This window comes from Lepisma saccharinum, chromosome 11 (assembly GCF_977018435.1).
Source record: "Lepisma saccharinum chromosome 11, izLepSacc3.1, whole genome shotgun sequence".
NCBI lineage: Eukaryota > Metazoa > Arthropoda > Insecta > Zygentoma > Lepismatidae > Lepisma > Lepisma saccharinum.
Window position 1 is genome coordinate 51,876,054 of NC_139239.1, and position 20,991 is coordinate 51,897,044.

At 44.1% G+C, this 20,991-nt stretch overlaps 1 protein-coding gene across 1 annotated transcript in view; it reads right to left on the minus strand.

Annotated features, from left to right (window-relative positions):
• LOC145995242 (phospholipase B1, membrane-associated-like) overlaps positions 1 to 20,991 on the minus strand; it is a 77,257-nt gene that overhangs the window by 51,832 nt on the left and 4,434 nt on the right. Inside the window, exon 3 of the mRNA XM_083131810.1 lies at positions 299 to 533. Coding sequence (XP_082987936.1) covers positions 299 to 533 — 235 coding nt within the window. The remainder of the gene's footprint in view (positions 1 to 298; positions 534 to 20,991) is intronic.

Genomic DNA, 20,991 nt, shown 5'->3' on the forward strand with positions numbered 1-20,991 from the left:
TCGCAGCCCTAAGGAAGCGTATCATCGCAGCGATAGACACTATCGACAGGCCCATGTTGATACGAGTGTGGCAAGAAATAGACTATCGTGTCGATGCGTGCTGTGTCAGCCGTGGTGCACACATTGAACATTTGTAGGTGTAAATAAAAACTGTTTGAGTTTCTCGTACATTCTGGACTGGTTTCATTAATGAAAGTTCAACATTTACATGCAATACATTTTTGTAACACCTCAAATATTTATGCATCACCCAGTATATTTGAATGGATTTCTTTGAACCTGCAGAAATACAGCTTACCTATAGCATACGACACTCCAGAATCCTCAACAAAATCGGATAACCAAATTGATTTACCAAAAGACCCAGTAGCGGCTGTTAAGCTATCCCCTATTGCTGCTATGACGCTAATATCTCCCGGTCGAAGCCTATGAACGCTACTGGCTCTCTGGGTTATCCTGGGGACCTCGCAAGGGAAAGGAACAGAAGCAGGAACGGGTTCCTGTATCCCGGTACCTCGTTGAATTGTTTCCTGCTGGAGAAAAAATGAATTGATCAGTTCTGCATCCAGCCTTTACCCGTCTGCAGAAATTTTGAGTCCAGAGGATATCTCTGGCTGTCTGAAAGGTCCAAAAAGCAGTCTTGAAGTATGGTCTTGTCGGAAGTGACGTCACCTAGTGCTTTTCGAAAGCGCCAAGTACACGAGCAATCGTGTTCATTGCGCGCAGCTTACGAGATTGTAGTCTTCTTTACTAGACTTCTGCACTCGTTGTTCTGTTGTTTCTAAACGTGGAAGTCGAAGGTCAACTTGATGTTGGTTGTTAGTTCTAAGGTACGGAGAGATAAGCATGAGAACTTTTTAAAATGCTATGTGATTTCTATGGTGAAAAACAAGCGTTTAAAACGTGTGAAAAAGTTCTTAGATTTATGTACCGATTGTATTGGCGCTGCAGTCGACGTGCAATTCGAAAGATTTCCGCTCTCAGTCCGAGACTTCGAGACTGAACTGCGAGACCATTCTCCAAGTGTGTTCGCTTCAAGTACGGACTTGCACTACTTCTACTACTAATAATAACTCTCTAGCATTTCTAATCCCGAAGGTTTATGGCTGGAGCAACACAAGCCTTCCATCTGTCCCTATCCTGTGCAAGATCAATCCAATATTTTCCATCTTTACCGATTTTCTTTTGGTCCATGTCAACATTATCCCTCCATCTTCGTCTTGGCCTTCCTAGAGATCTCTGACCATCAGGTTTCCAAACAATAACACAGGTCAACACGGATTTTCCTTTTTGGATTGTGACGATTGTTTTATTAGTACGTTGTGTACGTACCTGAATCCAAAAATGACACTAGTTTTGTCCTATCACATACCAATTTTTAAATATTTTCACAAGTCTATTGAATAATAAGATTACAAAATACACAATATCCCAATGAAATATCAATACAAAAATGTATGTGAAAGTCTACACTCACTCAGAGTTATTTTTGTATGTGCAAAGAAAAAGGCTTAAAAAAAAAGTTTTATCTCGACTTGAAAGGCCTCTACCACATGCCTGTGACGTTCCTGCAGCAATCTGAATCAAGTTCTATGCCAGCCGAGTCATCTGAAGATAACAGACACATCTGGGAAGACACACAAGACACTCCCCAAACTTTCACACAAATTTAACTCAATGATTTGGTCAGAGATTTAAATCTCCCAAAGGATTCTGCAGAACATGTGGCTTCAAGGATGAAAGAAGAACCTGCTAGCTCCAGGAACATATGTAACAGTTTACAGACATTGCGAGAAAGAACTAAAACAGTATTTTACTCAGTAAAGCTCTTTAGTATATTGCATGTAGACCAGTGGCGTATGCTTAGTTGAAAGCCTGGCCTATCTCAGTTTACTGTAGTGTTCGAATGGACATATGATGTGATGAGGGTGAAGCGATTTTGAAACACTGCCAAACAATTCTTTTTTGACCTTAAAATTCCCTGTTTTCATGAATTTACTCAATTGCTGCAAAGTTTGTTCTCTTCCGATTCAATCTGGAAACAAACTATGGCAGCTGGATGATGGCGAGATGCACTTTTTTTTTAGGTGTTTCTTTTCCCCTTTCCTACATTTTTTTGGCCCCAAAAATTTCTCGTTCTTAGGAAAGGCAACACTGCTTTCAAGACGAAGGCTAGCCTTCGGTTTAAAAGCAAGTTAATCGGCCAGTATGGTGGGAAGACTTTCGGCATTTCGCATATTCTTGAAGAAACCTGGGCAGGTTGCCAACTCTTAAAGAATCATCATCTTCTTATTGAAATGAACAATTTTATGCACGTTCTCTAATAGATTTTTCTTTTGCAATTTAGTCTCTGGGCTTTGCAGATAGCTAGCGAAGAATATACGCCCCTGATATAGACATTCCAAACCTCATAAATAAGTTAGGAGAACAATATAACAGATATAAATGGAGGCTCTTCATTGATTCAAGCAAGATATATTTAGAAGGTGTGCTGCTACTCAATTGTAACATCCTAGCATCAGCTCCAGTCGCTCATTCTGTCCACCTGAATGAGACATATGACAATCTTAAGCGGCTACAATAAATAATAAAGTACAACGAAAATGAAAAATGGAAAGGCGCTACTAGGGACGCTGGAATACATCGATGATGGTCAACTACTGTTTATATATACACAGGTATATATATATATACAAGTAGTGCAATCAACCCGGTTGAACGTCCTCTTGTGGTGAGCTGAAGTGGTGAGCTTGCCTTAATGGATTTTTCTTGTAAGGCATGAGCTCTATTTGATGGCGCAGTGTTGCCAGCTTCTTACTTGAAAAAAGCACCAAGGTTTTTGGGGTAACCTAACCTAAAACAAGGAGCTGGCAACCTTTTTCTCGCAGTGTTACCAGCTTCTCACTCGAAAAAATCACCAAGGTTTTTGGGGTAACCTAACCTAAAGCAAGGAGCAGGCAACTTTTTTCTCGCAGTGTTGGCAACACTACACCCGAAAGTAAAGCTCGGTGGGGCTTGCTTTAATGGTTTGCTCTTGTAAGGCATAACCCCCCCCCCCTATTTTCGGACACAGTATTACCAACATCTTACTCAAAAAAAATCACCAAGGTTTTTGGTCTAACGTAACCTAAAGCAAGGTTGCCAACCTACTGGTACTTTTACCATAGCCTTTTACAAAAAAGAGAGAGAAAAGAGGGAGGGAAGAGTTAAACAGCCGGCAGCCTACCTACAGCTTTTTTTTTGTCTAACCTAACCTAAAGCAAGGGGCTGGCAACTTTGCTTGAGGTTTGCTTTACAGTGCATAAAGCAATTTTTGCCAACCTACATATACTAAACAAAGAGAGCCGGCACTGCCGTAAAAGAGAGAGATGGATGGATGGGAACACTACACGGGTTCAACGTCATCAAATAAAAATCGCCTTAATGGTTTTTTTTCTTGTAAGGTACGATCTCTATTTTCTCGCGGTGTTACCAACTCCTACCTACATTTTTTTTTAGTTGGCAAGGGCTAGAGAGAGAGAAAAACTTATAGCTGGGAACAGTAATGAGCGAATGCGCCATATCGTAATTTTCCAACTCCCCGGGGGCCAATGTTTGTATATCGCGACCTTTGTAAACCTCTCTCTCTCGGGGGGAAACGATGTGCCTCGCACACACACACACACACACACACGCACACACACGCACGCGCGCGCGCGCGGGGACCAAAATTTTTGAATTTACGGCTGGAAAAATGTTTTTCTATGACATGTTTTCGTTCGAGGCAAATTCGTAGGTAGATATTGTTAAATAAATATTAATATTGTAAATATATATATTGTATTTAGTTTTTCGGTATCGAAAAGCGACTGTCATATTGTATTTGAAAAAATATTATGCTTTTGCCTGTGGATATCTAGAAAAACGACAATTTCGTTCTCTTTCCCTCTCTGTATTTTATACGGAAAGTATCTCCCGTCAACTAGAAAGAGTTGCCAACACACACGCTATTGTAAGAGAGATGGATGACTGGGAGGGGCAGCATTTCTGGCTATTCACAGTGGCGGATGTACTTCCTGTTTTTTTAAAAGCTAACAATAATAATGTTGACGCAATAACGCAAATTCAACAAATACGTATGTTTGGTGGCAGAGAAAAAAAAATACAATGAATTTTCCGGTTATTTATTTCATAGCCTTGATAGTTATTGCGTGCGTCACAGATTGCCATCTGCCGTATGCTTGGTGGCAGAGAAAAAAATACAATGAATTTTCCGGTTATTTATTTCATAGCCAGTTAACAGCATAGGTAACAATGATGCGATGCATTAACTTGTGAATTTTCGAACACAACACGTAAAATGATGTGGCAGAAATGTGGGGGGGGAGAATGGTCTAGAGAATTTGGTTCTTAGATTTCTATTGGTCCACGTTGCGTTGGCTAACATATCATTTTTGACGTCATTAGAAAACCGTATAAAACTTAAAGCGCTGGTGTAGAAAGTTGTGTTTTATTTTTTAACGTTAGTGAAGAGTATTTCTGCAGAATTTCTAAAAGTAAGTAACTTTGTTTCTTAGCTCGCATGAGTTGGTTTTGATTTATAAGTATGGTTTTTGTGGAAGAAAATATACTCGCAAAACATGCAAAAAAGAGAGAGAATATAGAAGGTGTTTCATGTCTCTTTCTGCTTTTATATATTTGAAGCAAGCATCTTGGTAGCTGGAATATTTTTTTTCTTCCGTGTGCCGCTGTTGGTAGGTAGGAAATATGTGTGCGGGGCATATTTCAAAAAATAAATATGTTAAATTGTTAGAGGAAGACATGAAAAATAGAGGAGAGTTGCGTGTTTTTGATATCTAGTGGAAGTGCTGATTAATTGATTGAGTTAACGTTTTTTTTTTTTGTTTAAGTCCACTTTATGCACAGTAAGGCTAATCTGGACTGGACCTACAGTTTTAAGAACCACTTGTACGGGTATCGAACTCTTGAATACAAGCCTACCGCTGTGCTAACGCAGAGACTAGTGGAAGTACTGATTGATTTGATGTTTTAAGTCTATTTTATGTACAGTAAGGCTAATCGGGACTGGACCTACAGTTTCAAGAACCACTTGTACGGGTACCGAACCCTTGAATACAAGCCTACCGCTGTGCTAACGCAGAGGCTAGTGGAAGTACTGATTGAGTTAACGTTTTTTTTTTGTTTAAGTCTATTTTATGCACAGTAAAACTAATCGGGACCGGACCTACAGTTTTAAGAACCACTTGTACGGGTACCGAACCCTTGAATACAAGCCTACCGCTGTGCTAACGCAGAGGCTAGTGGAAGTACTGATTGAGTTAACGTTTTTTTTTTTTTGTTTAAGTCTATTTTATGCACAGTAAAACTAATCGGGACCGGACCTACAGTTTCAAGAACCACTTGTACGGGTACCGAACCCTTGAATACAAGCCTACCGCTGTGCTAACGCAGAAACTAGTGGAAGTACTGATTGATTTGATGTTTTAAGTCTATTTTATGTACAGTAAGGCTAATCGGGACTGGACCTAGAGTTTCAAAAACCACTTGCACGGGTATCGAACCCTTGAATACAAGGCTACCGCTGCGCCATCACAAAGACTAGTGGAAGTACATAGTTATTCGAATCTTATTTATTTAAAATATTTAGTTTTTTTTTTTATGCACGCTTATTGATTTTAAACCTAAAATTAAATAAAATCCGGCAATTATATCCAATTATACTTATGGCTACAACGAGCATTGAGATTTTTTTTTGCTACGTAAACAAAATGGCTGACATGCCAAATATGAACAGGCTATATAGATTTGAGAGAGAGATGGATAAAAAAAAGTTAATTAAAATTTAATTTCATGATTGCAACACGGAACTTAATGATTGATTTAGTTTATTTTATTTTACGTTTTGTACCTCTTGGCTAATTTGCGAAGATTGGGGATGAGTGATGAAATGGACATTCACAAACAACCAAGCCCGACCAGGATTCGAACCCGGGACTCTTGGCGTCGCAGCGCGATGTGCTAACCACTCGGCCACAGGGTCGGGCAAGTGTTGGTATATACATAGACCAAAGTTACATGGTTCTAGGCCCCATAGGAGCCGAGAAAATCAATGTCTTGGAAAATGTCTTAAGACAAATATCTCAATCTTTAAGAAAGTCGACTTCCGGTATCTCAAGATGTTACTTCCGGTCTGTCAAGAAAATTTTCTTAAGACAAAAATCTTAAGACGTTTTCCAAGACATTGATTTTCTCGGCTCCTAATTGAGCTAGGATGATGATTTTAGGTTTGTTGGATAGGATTCGACGAGAACTATTCGACTAGCAAATAAAATCGTTTCTACCCCCTCAAGTTTCGGAAATACAGACAATTTTTTATTTTTTTGAGAAACTTGATTTGCTGGCTTAGTTTTTACTCTAATTCGAAAATTTTAATAGCATTCGATACAAAATTAGAAGTACTCTACAACTTATTGGAGGGATGATGACTACTGCCTGCTGTTTTCGAGTTATTTTGGATTAAAATTTCAAGATGTAATTTCTAAGATGTTTTGTAATTCATCAACTATGGGTTGTAGGAAAACGATTCTTGCTCTATCTGCTATCGCTCGACGAATACTATAAACATAAATAATGCTTATGGTTTGATTTTTAAAATGGCGAGCGGAAAATAACCATGTTTTCTGAAATTATGATTTATACTTCATACGCCAAGAGGGCTGAGGGTTAGAAAACAAAATGTTTGGTAGAATTATGCACACATAATATTTTTGTGTTTTCTATACACAAGCTTAATTATTTTTTTTCAATTATTTACAGGATTCATTAAGAAGCAAGAAATAGCATAAATAACACACTCCCATCAAACCCAACACTATTGTGAATTATTGCACAGTATTTATTTTGTGGCACTCCACTATATATATATAATAACATACCCACAAATATTTTCAACAAGATGCAATCTGAGAAAAATTGCCCTGTGTGCAAGATAACCATATCAAGCGCACATTTTGCAAGACATTGTCGTACCTGTGCACCTGGTAAGCGTGTAACCGCTAAAAAATCATGTCCTAGGTGCGGTATACCTATTACCATTAATAATTTGAAGAGGCATATAACATCATGCAAAGTTGTCGTCGGAACACCTGTTCCACAACCGTCGACCAGCTCGACCAAGAGGAAAGCGGAAGCCGACTCGCCACCATCCGCCAAACGCGTCAAGCCTGTGGCGAAAGCGAACCAGTCTGCTTTCCAGCGGTTGTTAGAAGATTTTGTCATCACTTCGGAGGGCTCATGCGACGTGCGTATCTTTTTGGAGAACGTGCGAGCCGAAATTATTTCCATCCTCGGCGAGGCGCTTGCAATGCACTCCACCAAATTCTACGCATCGCTACGTTGCCAGTACAAGAAACCGTCCGACGAAATTTACAGCTTCTGCCACAACACCAAGGCGAAGACACTGCATCTGGCGGATGTTGACAACCTCGAGGTCATCTACAACCAGTTTACCGATGAGCTGGTGGCAAAACAGGAAGAACATCAAGCTAAAGGCTCGGGGGGTTCGCTGTGTGGCGAGCCTCACGAACTGTGCGTCAAACTTTGTAAGTTCGTGCCTCTCTCCGCCTCCAGCTACGTCCCCTTACCACCTACTATTGCGGCAAAGAAGGCTGTCCTGAACATTCAGAACGGTGACGCCAAGTGCTTCGTATGGTGTGTTCTGGCAGCGTTGCACCCAGTTGAGCCAAAAAATAATCCAAAACGTGTTGGCCACTACCTACCCTATGAGGCAGAGCTGGAAGTTGCCATGGCTGGGATCGACTACCCGGTAGAGGTCCCGGACATTCGAAAGTTCGAGGCTCGTACGCGGTTGGCCATCAACGTTTACGGTCTCACTGACGAAAATGCGGTGTACCCCATCCGGGTGAGCGACGTAGAGGACGATGGTGCGCAGGAAATCCATCTCCTACTTATCAAGGACGAGACCCATCACCACTACACTCTTATTCGCTCGCTCTCTAGACTTGTTTCGAGCCAGCGGAGCAGTGATAGTCACCACGTCGAGGTGTGTCGCAGGTGCTTGTCAATGTTCGACGGACAGGATCAACACAATTACCAACATGTTCGAGGCTCCAACATCACTGCAGAGAAGCTTGCCAGCCACAAGATCTACTGTAGTAACAACGAGCCTGGTGTGGCAGTCTTGCCTAAACCTGGCACCGTGGAGCGTTTCCACATGCACGGTGCCATGGTGGAGCATCCTGCTATCATCATCGCGGATTTCGAGGCCTTCCTCAAACCCCTGTCCACTTGCGATCCAGATCCCGAAGTTTCTTCCACCACCCCTTACCAACTCCACGAGGCTTCGAGTTATGCATACGTTGTGGTGCGACGTGACCAGCACATTGCCCCCGAGCCCTACGTGTACCGTGGTCCCGACGCAGCCAAACACTTCCTCGAGAGGATGGTTGTGGAAGCCAGCGAGATAGGGAAGGTACTGTTGGCCCCCAAGTCTATGCTCCCACTGTCCCCCGACGATCAGCGTAGACACGACGAGTCCATCGCTTGCCCTGTCTGCGTCAAGGAGTACACCGCCAACAACCGTAAAGTCCAACACCACGATCACTTTGACGGTAGGTATGTTGGTCCTTGGTGCAACGGATGCAACCTCATGGCTCGGGACCCGCGATTTATCCCTGTGTTTTTTCATAATGGCTCGGGGTACGACTTCCACCATCTGGTGCCTCACTTTGGCTACGACGACATGCGAATCAACGTCCTGGCGCAGAACGAGGAGCGTTACATTAGCTTGAGCAAGTGGGTGCGAATCTCAGAAACACACTCTACCGTCGAGCTTCGCTTCCTCGACTCCCTGAGGTTCCTCCCGGCCAGCCTCGATGCTCTCGCAGGGAAGCTTAGCGACGAGCAAATGCTCATTACCTCCGGAAACTTTCCGAACTTGGACGCCGGCCTCTTCAAGCGTAAGGGGGTCTATCCCTACGAATACATCACAGACCCTTCCAAGTTCGCAGAGACGTCGCTACCTCCTCGAGCAAACTTCTACAGTCAGCTGCGAGGCTCGGGCATCACCGAGGATGACTATCACCACGCCCAGTCCATGTGGCGCGAGCTGGGCTGTCGAACTCTCGGGGACTACCACGACGCCTACCTCAGACTTGACGTGACGCTCCTCGCCGACGTGTTCCAGACGTTCCGTGCGACCGCAATGAAGATCTACCAGCTGGACCCTGCCTACTTCTACAGTCTCCCCGGACTGGCGTGGTCAGCCATGTTTCTGGTGACGAAGATCGAGCTGGAGCTTCTTTCGGACGTGGACATGATGCTGTTTGTGGAACGTGCCGTGCGGGGTGGAATGGTCCAGGTGTCGCAGCGACACTCGCGCGCCAACAATCACCACATGGCCACCGGTTACGAGCCCTCACAGCCGTCCAGCTATATTATGTACACGGACGTCAATAACCTCTACGGGCACTCCATGATGCAGTCACTCCCCTTTAGAGGCTTCGAGTGGGCTGACCCTTCCAACTTCGACGTCGAAAGCTTCGACGATTCGGAACATGGGTTCTTCGCCGAGGTGGACCTTGAGTTCTCCGAGAAGCTGCAGGATTTGTTCAGCGATCTCCCCCCTGCACCCGAGTTCAAGTGTCCACCCGATTCCAACCAGAAGAAGCTCGTCATGGATTTCGAGCCCAAGAAGAATTACGTCCTACACTACCAGAATCTCCGGTGGTTGATGCAGCGAGGGGTCGCGGTCCACGCAGTTCACCGCATCCTCAAGTTCGAGCATTCTCTGTGGTTGCGTCCATATATTGAAGTCAACACCAAACACCGCACCGCAGCCACGTCCGAGCTCGATAAGGATTTCTTCAAGCTTATGAATAATGCGGTGTTTGGCAAAACTATGGAGAATGTACGGAATCGCATGGACATAAAATTGGTAACGAGGAAAGCACAATGTCGCAGGCTCGTAGCGAACCCGTTATTCAAATCGAGGACCATTTATAATGAGCAGCTTGCTCTGGTGCATATGAGGAAGAGTGAGGTAAAACTCGACAAGCCAATTTATGTTGGTGCCTCAGTATTAGACCTGAGCAAGCTGCACATGTTCGAGACGTACTACGACATATTACGTCCACAATATAGCCACAACATCTCGCTTCTCTACACGGACACGGACAGCTTGGTGTACCACGTTCGCACGGACGACGCGTACGGGGATATAGTCACGGTACCAGCTTTGGCCAACCTCTTCGACACCTCGGGCTATCCCCAGCCGAACCAGTACGGCATCCTGCCCCAAAACAAAAAAGTGCCTGGCAAACTCAAAGACGAGAAGGACGGTGATGTAATTCTCGAGTTTGCGGGTCTTCGCGCCAAGGCCTATGCCATCAAAGCCGAGGGCAGCGTTACCAAGAAGGCCAAGGGTGTCGGCAGACAGGTGGTTCGGGAGCATCTCGCATTCGAGGACTTCGTCGATTGCCTCAAGACCAGGTCGTCGGTTCTAAGAGCAGAACAGCGAATCCAGAGCGTCGACCATGTGTTGACCACAAACAAAGTTAGAAAAATTGCGCTGGATCCCAACGACGACAAGAGGTGCGTTCTCGAGTGTGGTATTCACACATTGCCGTGGGGGCACTATCGCTTAGCAGAAAGCAAAACCTGCAACATATGTCCATCTTCAACAGAAGATTCATAAAACAAAACAAAACAAAAAAAAAAAAAAAAAACACTTTGACTGTCATTACAAAAAAAAACTATGACCGTATTCTTAAATAACCAGCATGCCTATGAATTTGTTCGGTTTCAAAAAACAGATCATTATGGAAACCATACCAGATCATGAAGTCTTACCTTCCGTGTTACCTAAACTCAACGGTCTGTTGATCATTCACCTCAACAGCATTTGGACGAAACTGAATGACGATGTGGGCAAGATGTTTTATGTTTTTAATAACAATTTACATTTCTACGAAATTCCGATCGACGGGAAACTTCAAATCACCGTGAATCCGGAAAACGCAGGCGAAATCAAAATTTCTACCGGCAAGAACATTTTTCGAATCAAGCACGACAAGATGCTTTCTAACATTACGTACGATGTGTCCGCAGGAGATTATCTTTACATGGAACTCCTCGGAGATTACGACAAACTTATTCCTCTCTTCGTAGAATTACGAATCGTCTATCCTATTATAAATAACCGTTAACAAAATGCCTAACGACATTTTCGGCAACACCAAGCGTGTGGACCACGCAGAAGAGATTCTCATGTTGGACATTCGAGTTAAGAAGTTGAGGACCGATTTGATCGCTTTGCAGGAAACCTTAAACAAAAGTTTAGAGTCGGAAATCGCTACGCTCCAAACGCAATGTCTCGACCCCATTCTGAAAATCGATTCCGAACTGAAAACGCTGATAAAAAATTATGTCGACGTACCTTCTTACGACAACGTTCAAAATATACAGTTGAGCGTGGATTCGCTTCAAAATGATTTGGCCAAATTACAGCAATTTCAATCGAAAAATGAAGATTTGGAAAAATTGAAACTCGAAATCGAAGAACGAACTTCCGCAATAGAAAAAAATTTCTCTGAACTTCAAACCGTCGTGAACGATATAGACGCAGAACGCTTGCATGTCGTCGTTTCCAAATTACAAGAAGAATTCACCAGCACGTTGGAAGAAATTAAATCCAAGTTGCAGACTTTGGAAGATACCATGAAGAACCTACCATCGTCGGACGAACTGCAGGTCATCGGTAAAAGCGTCGCGAACATAAAAATTCAATTGGAGGCGTATCGAGATTTCGAACACATTCAAACCACCATCGCTACGCTTCAGGCGTCCTTGGAATTGATCAACGAAGAAATTAAAAATATTCACGCCGAAGCGAGAGCGTTGACGAGCATTCAAGACACGTTGAGCACGGTTCAGCAGAAGATCGAATATTTAGAAAATTTAAACGTCGAAACGAATCTCGCTCATTTTCATCATGTACTGGACAACATACAGGGTGACTTGGAATCGTTACGGACGAGCGTGCCTTCGAGCGAAGATTTGGAAAAATTGAAAACGGCGGTGACGGCACTATCTGATTCGAGCGACATCAAAAGCTCGTTGAGCGATCTCGAGAGTAAAGTGGCCAATCTCCCCACCTCCAAAGAATTGCACGCTTTGAAAAGAAACATATCTCGAATGCTGAAACGACTGGAAACGGAAACGGCGAACGTGGAACAGATTCGAGACGAAATTAGTTCGCTGGTGTCGACGCTGCCCACTTCGCAGAGCGTCGCCGACCTTCACACGCAGTTTACAGAGATGCGAAGCATCGTGAACGATCTTACCGAGAAGAGCTCGAAATTGAATCAAGTCGAGAACCTTCAGAACATCGTCGTCAACATCAGAGATCAAGTTGGAGTGCTGGAATCCACGCAGGAATCGACGCTGGCCTCTTTCGGTGCCAAGTTGCAAGAACTCAACGAAAACTACAAGCAGTTGAACGTGGAAGTGAAAATCAAACCGTCGTTATCTACCGTAACGGATACCATAGTCGAGCATTTGCTCCCCATCGAAAATAAACTCGGACAAGTTCACAGCAACCTCGTTAGCGTCGACACTAAATTCGCTAAACTGCATTCTCTGCAAGCCATCGAAATCAACAGCATTCCCAATCAACAAAGAATCTCCACCTTCGTCGAAGGTAACAAACTGTACATGCTACATCCTTATCATCCGTACTACAAGTTTCTCCTCGATGGCACGATTCAGATAAACGAATTTTCGTACTGGTCTCACGGCAGAAAAGCTAGCGTTCCCACCATGACTTTGATATCGAATCGTGGTGTCCAGAAAGCAGGAAACATTCCTCTGGCGCGTTGGAACGAAACGCGCAACATATATGAAATACACGAAGACGAAGATCTCACCGTTTTCGACGTGAGTGCCGGCGATAAGCTGATCATTCAAAACACGAGCGAAGTGCCACCCTCTTTGAATCCCATCACGCTTGTGCTTCTCTTGAAACGTAATCTCTAAGAAAATGTCTAGGCAAGCCATCGTCGAAGAATTGCATAAACCTGCACGCCGTAACTACGAACGTTTGGCTGTGGTAACCAAGGGCATCGACGACCTCTGGCAAAGTGACCTCGTGGAGATGAGTAGCGGCAATTTGAAAAACATACATAAATTGAACAAGGGCAACAAGTACCTCCTCACCGTCATAGACACATTTTCGAAATTCGCATGGGCTCTACCTTTGAAGGCAAAAACAGGAACGTGCGTCACGGAAGCATTCAAATTAATTTTTCACGAAAGCGGCAGCAGACGACCACGGTTTCTGCAAACGGACAACGGTAAAGAATTTTACAACGCCGTATTCCAAAAGTTTATTCAAAAACACAAGATTCGACATTATTCGAGCTTCAGTCACATCAAAGCCAGCATCGTGGAAAGATTCAATCGAACCTTGAAAACACACATGTGGAAACGATTCACGCTTCGGGGAAATTACAAATGGGTCGACATCCTGCCGGAACTCGTCGACACCTATAATGATACGGTACACAGAACGATAGGCATGAAGCCAGCCGACGTTACCAAGTCCGACGAGCAGCGTTTAATTTCTACAGTTTACTGTCCAAAGTACACACCCACGACAAAAAAAGCTAAATACAAAATTGGAGACCGGGTGAGGATTAGCAAATTCAAACGCACCTTCGAGAAGGGATTTACAAAAAATTGGAGCACGGAACTCTTTACGGTGGTTCGAGTTCTACCCGGAAACCGACACACGTATATAATAAAAGATAGTAGCGGCGAGATTTTGAAAGGAAGATTTTACGAGAGGAACTCTCTAAAACGAAACACCCCGACACGTACCTCATCGAGAAAGTATTGCGTAGGAAAGGTGACAAACTGTTTGTCAAATGGCTGGGACTTCCAGAAAAGAGTTGGATCGACGCGGACGAAGTGATCTTGTGAGTACGTGGAACGTGGTGAAGCGTCTACCGGATCCGGAAAGTCAAACGAAGAAAAAGAACGGCGAGTTGCTTCCCGACAGCATCCGCTGTCTGATCGTAGGTCCTTCGGGGTGTGGGAAAACGACACTGCTCGTGGACAATTTTCTCCTCGCACCGAATTGGTTAAATTGGAAGAACAGGCACCTGTACGTGTTCTCGAAAAGTTTGGAGCAATCCAAATACCAGCAACTGATGAAACTGTACGATGGTCTGGACATTGCAACGTTCGCCTCGGAAATAAAACCACTCGACGATTGTCGTGAAAATTCAGTCGTTGTGTTCGACGACGCCATCCTGGAAAATCAAAATGAAATTCGCAACTTTTTCACGCAAGGTCGTCACAAAGGAATGGATTGTTTTTACCTAGCTCAAACGTTTTCCAAAATTCCAAAACAGTTAGTGCGCGACAACGCTAATTTCATATGTTTGTTTCGTCAAGATCACACCAACCTCAAGCACGCATACGATGACTACGTAGGCGGAGACATGAACTACAATCAATTTTCGGAAGGCTGCTCTACTTGCTGGAACGGTGACGATTTCGGATTCGCGACGATCGACATGACGAGGAAACCCAACGACGGAAAATACAGAAACAAAATCAACGACTTTCTAAACGTTGCAACGTTGTGAGAAACGACGTATATAAATAACGTCATGACGAAACGAAAAATCGAAGACGAAAATCTCAAGCTTCGCGATTACCTCGCGAAACGCTTCAAAGGTTGGAAATCCGAGAATCGCGGATTCTACGAAGAGAAGAAACGTCAGGATCAACCTGTTATCGATGCCATCAGCGGTCTAGGTAAAGAAATTAAAAGTGTCACGGAACAAAATAAAAATTTGATTAATGAACTCGTACCGCTCGCAGCTAAAAGTTACGCCGTACCCACGCCCATTTCGAGCATTCCTTCGACGCCGTTCGAACTGAAGGATGCACCGGCACGACGTCGAGCCATAGGCAGCACGTCGTCTTCGGATAAAATCGAGTTGGGACCTTTGGCACGAGACTACCTGAGCACGGGGAAATTCGACAAGGATGAAGTGTTCGGATTGTATCCCAGCATGGAAACCAGCGAAGGCGGAGGTGTGGTGTGGAAGATTGGGAAATCGAAGGTGACCTTCGAAGGCAACGACATTAAAGTCAATTTAGGCGACAAGGATAGTTGGAACAGGTATCCCGGTACGGTGGGACTGTGGGAACTCGTCGCCAAAAAGCAGCCGAAAGATTACACCGACGAAGATTACCAGAGTTACAAGGAAATTCTGATCATGACGGATGCCTTGTACCAGAACAACGACGCCTCGCAGAATAGGGTGAAATCGAGCAGCGGCGAGAAGTACAGGAATCTCATCAAACCGATTTGGAACCAGGTCAAAACAGGCAGCGGCGTCAAACGCTACAACACGTTACCCAAAGAATTCGTTTGGGTGGACGACGTTAGGAAACTCGTGGACCGATTGTTGGTGATAGCCGGCGAAGAGAATGCAGGCAACCGTAATTTCTACAACGAGAAGGTTGGCATCGTGGACATGATCAGCACGAAACTTTCCAACTTCATCGTGAACGACGACAAGGGCATAGGTTACCTGATCAAAATCATCAACACGCTGCCTCCGAAATTCTGGAACGTGGCCGAAGGAAAGGGACTCGTGAACGACATCATCAACAAGTTACCTTTCGAGATGCATCTACCTGGCTACCAGTACTGCGGACCGGGTACCAAACTCGAGAAAAGATTGGAGAGAGGAGACAAGGGTGTGAATCCGTTGGACGCCGCATGCAAAGATCACGACATCGCCTACAACACCACGCAGACGGATCTGGATGCACGTCACGAAGCAGACAGAAAGTTAGAGCACGCAGCTTTCGAAAGATTCGTGAGTAGAGACGCATCGTTGGGTGAACGGGTCGCCGCACTAGGCACCACCATCGCCATGAACACGAAACAAAAATTGGGGTGGGGTATATAAATAACATACAGTAAAAAAACAACATGGATTACATAACTAATTTGCCACCCGAGCTACTATCTAAAATATTCAAGAAAGTAGTAAACGGAGATGTTAATAAACTTCTAATCATAGCAAGAACGACGCCGGAATTTCGCATCCCTTGTGAAATGGTTCTCAAGGACCTTCTTCGGGAGATCAGCGGCCTGAGGTGCGGTGATCTCAACATTCTGCTTTCGGCTGCAGGGGAAAAATTGGAGGAGAGGTCGGACGAACTGTACGAGGCGATGCAGGGAAGAAGACAGTATACTGATGATTGGTACAAGTCTATGCAGGAGAAGGAAGATATCACTACGCACATCCTCGCGTTTTCCGAAGCACGAACTTTCTTCCTCTGTTAAAAAAATCTTCGATACAAATCGTGAAAAAAAACTTGATATATATAAATAACACACATCGTGAAAAAAAAATAATCTTCGGTATATATAAATAACACACATCGTGAAAAACAATTAAATTTCTCTCTAACACTTTGAAATTTTTTTTTGATATGACGACCGAAAAAATAAGTGATCTCCAAGCTTAAAACAAATGCTAAATTTGTCAGTCGAGTATGTAAAAATTCAGGAATTGGAAGTCGACAAACCTTACACGATAACTTCCGGTTCAATCGTTTCTACCCAGTATGGTCCCAAGGTACGCCTGTTGCTCAACGCACAATACAGTCTATTTTTACCAGATCGATACGCTAGCATGTTATGCGACGAGAAGCTATCTATTTTAATCGAGAACAAAACTCGAATCGTGTACAAGGGGACAAAGGAACTTCTTGGCAAGAAAACGAAGCACGTAATAGAATTTGTATAACGACTGCGAGGCTTTGAAAATATATAAATAACATACCGTAAAAAACTACACAAGAAAAAATCTCAGAATATATATATAAATAACATACCGTGAAAATAACACATAGAGCATCAACATGAAGCCCAAGGGTGTCGTGTACCAGATACCATACTCCAATCTAAAAAATCTAGGTGCTCTCGATGGGTTACTCACCAAGAAACAACGCGAGAAGAAACGTTCTTGCTTGTCAAAAGGACACGGAATGAAATTGCTGCTCAGCACACCTCAATTGAAAAGATTGCAACGTTCGCGGAAACAGCAAAAGATCGGAGGTTTCATATTCAGCATCCCGGCCATCCTGGCAGCATTGGGGGCCGTTGGAAGTTTGGCCGGCGGAAGTGCCGCCATCGCAAAAACCGTCATCGACTCGAAGAAGAACAAGGCCGAGTTGGAAGAACAGAAACGTCACAACCTGGTCATGGAGAAGAAGGGGAAGGGCGTGATGAGAAAGTTTAAAAAAAAGAAACAGAAGCACTCACCAACCGAGACATTGAATCTCTGATCGAACCGTTACAAATCAAACACTTCAGAGGAGTTTTCATGTCCGACTCGTTACCTTCAAGCGTTAAAAGAAGAGAATGCGGAGTAGTCAACTTGGACGGTCAAGAAAATCCAGGCACGCATTGGATATGTTACCACAAAAACGACAATGATAAAGTATTCGTTTTCGATTCTTTCGGAGGTGTTCCACCTACAAATTTAATTCATTATCTGAAAACGAACAAAACCTCCATATACTACAACGACGAACGCATTCAAAATTTCGGAGACGTGAACTGCGGTCATCTCTGCCTCTCCATGCTCGCGTTTCTCTCTAAAATAAATAACCCTACGATCGAGGATTTCCAGAAAGCATTGTGGAACCTAAAACAGCATCACTAGAATGGGCGTGTTCCATCTCACGAGTGAATCTTCAATCTTGAAACTCACGCTGCACGACGACATCGTCTATCCTAAATCCGTGGCTCTGCGTGCATTCTACAGCATGTACCTCATACCTAACGTTACGCAGCACAACAACAAAATTAGCGTCGGAAGCGAACACATCGTCGTCACGCCAGGACAATACAATCTTTCCACTTTGCAAGCTCAGTTACCCAAAGGCACATATCTTTCTCAAAATTCGGTCACGCACAGAGTGGAAATCCTATCCGCGACGGAGACCGTGGACCTAGGCACCATGGGAGAACTTTTAGGTTTCGAGAACGACACCAAACTCGAAGCTGGCATCAAGCACGTGGCAACCAACATTCCTAAATTCTTGGCCATAGAGACTCTGAACGTACACTGCAACGTGGCCGAAGGTATGATCACGAAATCTTTGGACGGATTGTTAGGAAGTCACAAGCAGACGGGAATCATAGCCACTTTCAAACCAAGTTCCGAGTTCATGGAACCGATCATCTACACACCCTCTTCGCCGATCTATTTTCCAGTATGTCGCAACCGCATAGACGACATAGAGTTGGTGGTGACGAACGAGAAAGGAGACGTGGTGGATTTCGCAGGTGCCACTACGACGGCCATCGTGGAGATCAACGTATAATAAATAACCATACATGTAAAATGGAGCAAATCGAAAGTTACGAATTGCAATCTTTCCCTCCCAACCGTCGCACGTTCGCCAATCTGAACGAAGCGAACAGGGAGATCGAATACGACGTGGACGTAGGCGACGGGTTCGTTCATCCTCACAGAGCGGACCTCTACCTTCAATTCGACGTGGTGAAGAAAGAAAGCGGAGACGCGTTTCCCGCAGCAGCAAACTTGATACTCGTGGACAACTTCGTGCCTCACCTGTTCTCGCAGGTGGAGGTGAGGAAACACAATACCGTCATCGACAGAATAGATTATCCAGGCATCACGTCGACGGCAGTGGGAACATTGAAATTATCCAAAACGGACGCAGCATACTATCAAGCGGGAGGATTCGAAGCCGGGACCAAAATATCGACGAAAATTCACACGGTACTCTTTCCCATGCGTCTGCTGCCGGGTTTCTTCTCAGACTACAAGGAGATCATGTGGAAGGGAGGACTGCGCGTTACGTTTCGAAGAGCGGCCAACGACAACGACGCACTGATGCGATACTCTACTTTGGGTCCGGACGCCACCACGCCGAAAGCCAACACTTTACCCGAAGCAGCCAAGTGCGTCATCCGGAGCATGGAATTGAGAATGCCGGTGGTGGAATACGAAACGAACTACGCCCTCAAGTACAAAGCGGAGATCTTGAAAAGTCCGCAGGTGCCGATTCACTTTCACGGTTACCAGTGCGTGCAGAAAATAGCGTCGGGAAGTCACATGGAATTCGACGTGACGACGCAGTTCAACAACATACAGTTCGACATGCCAGATTTCGTCGTAGTGCTCTTTCAGACCGGGCGCAATAACAATCAGGAAAAAGATTCCAGCAAGTTCGACGACTGTAAGATCAAGAACGTTTATTTGAAGAATGGACGCAACGAAGTGTTCCCGCGCGAGAATTACAACCTCGACGTGGCCAAAGACGATTACCTCAAACTTTACGAAGCTTACACGGCTTACAAACGCGTGACCGAGGGAAGCGTGGACATGTACTACACCCCCAGCGAATTCAAAATCCGCAGACCGATGTTCGTCATCAACACATCTAAGAGGAAGAAGGTTGTGGTCAACGATCGAACCAACATCAAGGTCGTCTGCGAGTTCCACGATGCCTTGCCCGAGGATACCCTATGCAGTGTCATCCTGATTGCAGAGAAGTCCTTCGCCTACGACGTGAAGAACGAGAGGGTCACAGAGCAGTTTTAACCAGGTTTTTAACATCTTTTCTCGCACAATAAGAAATTTTCTGCACTAGCACAATCAGTTACAATGGCACAATACGAATTTCACTAGTTCAGATCAGTTACAATGTTAATTTCATTAGCCATCAGCTACAATATCTTTTTTGCACTATAGCACGAGACAATCAGAAAATTTGCACAAAAAAAATTGTTGTTGTTTTTACACGTGAAAATTAACAATAAATTTTTTTTTATCGTTTCAGATGCTGTCGAAACATCAAAAACACATACACACACACTAGAAAAAAGCATGCAACTTTATTTGTAACACACGCACATACATTCTCCATCTTCATCAAGAAAATATTATAATAAACATAATTATTTTTATCTATATCTCACAATAAAACTCTATATCCAAAAAATATCACAACATCAAAATAACACTAGAGTCGTTAGTACACGTTGCATGCATTACGGAGGTCCTCTGTAGGGTTTCATGGAAGTTGGGGGAAAAAAAAAAACACGTGAAACTCTACAGAGGTGCGGTAATCTATAACCGCAGCCATTAGAAAACTTTTACATTTTTGGTTGGGCACCACGCACCCTGGCGAGGTTATAGGGGCCAGGCCTCCTAAAAACAACAATTATTATTTTGTTTGTTTGTTTGTGTTACAATACATATGCGCGCGCGTGCGTGTGTGTGCGTGTGTGTGTGTGTGTGTGTGCGAGGCACATCGTTTCCCCCCGAGAGAGAGAGGTTTACAAAGGTCGCGATATACAAACATTGGCCCCCGGGGAGTTGGAAAATTACGATATGGCGCATTCGCTCATTACTGTTCCCAGCTATAAGTTTTTCTCTCTCTCTAGCCCTTGCCAACTAAAAAAAAATGTAGGTAGGAGTTGGTAACACCGCGAGAAAATAGAGATCGTACCTTACAAGAAAAAAACCATTAAGGCGATTTTTATTTGATGACGTTGAACCCGTGTAGTGTTCCCATCCATCCATCTCTCTCTTTTACGGCAGTGCCGGCTCTCTTTGTTTAGTATATGTAGGTTGGCAAAAATTGCTTTATGCACTGTAAAGCAAACCTCAAGCAAAGTTGCCAGCCCCTTGCTTTAGGTTAGGTTAGACAAAAAAAAAAGCTGTAGGTAGGCTGCCGGCTGTTTAACTCTTCCCTCCCTCTTTTCTCTCTCTTTTTTGTAAAAGGCTATGGTAAAAGTACCAGTAGGTTGGCAACCTTGCTTTAGGTTACGTTAGACCAAAAACCTTGGTGATTTTTTTTGAGTAAGATGTTGGTAATACTATGTCCGAAAATAGGGGGGGG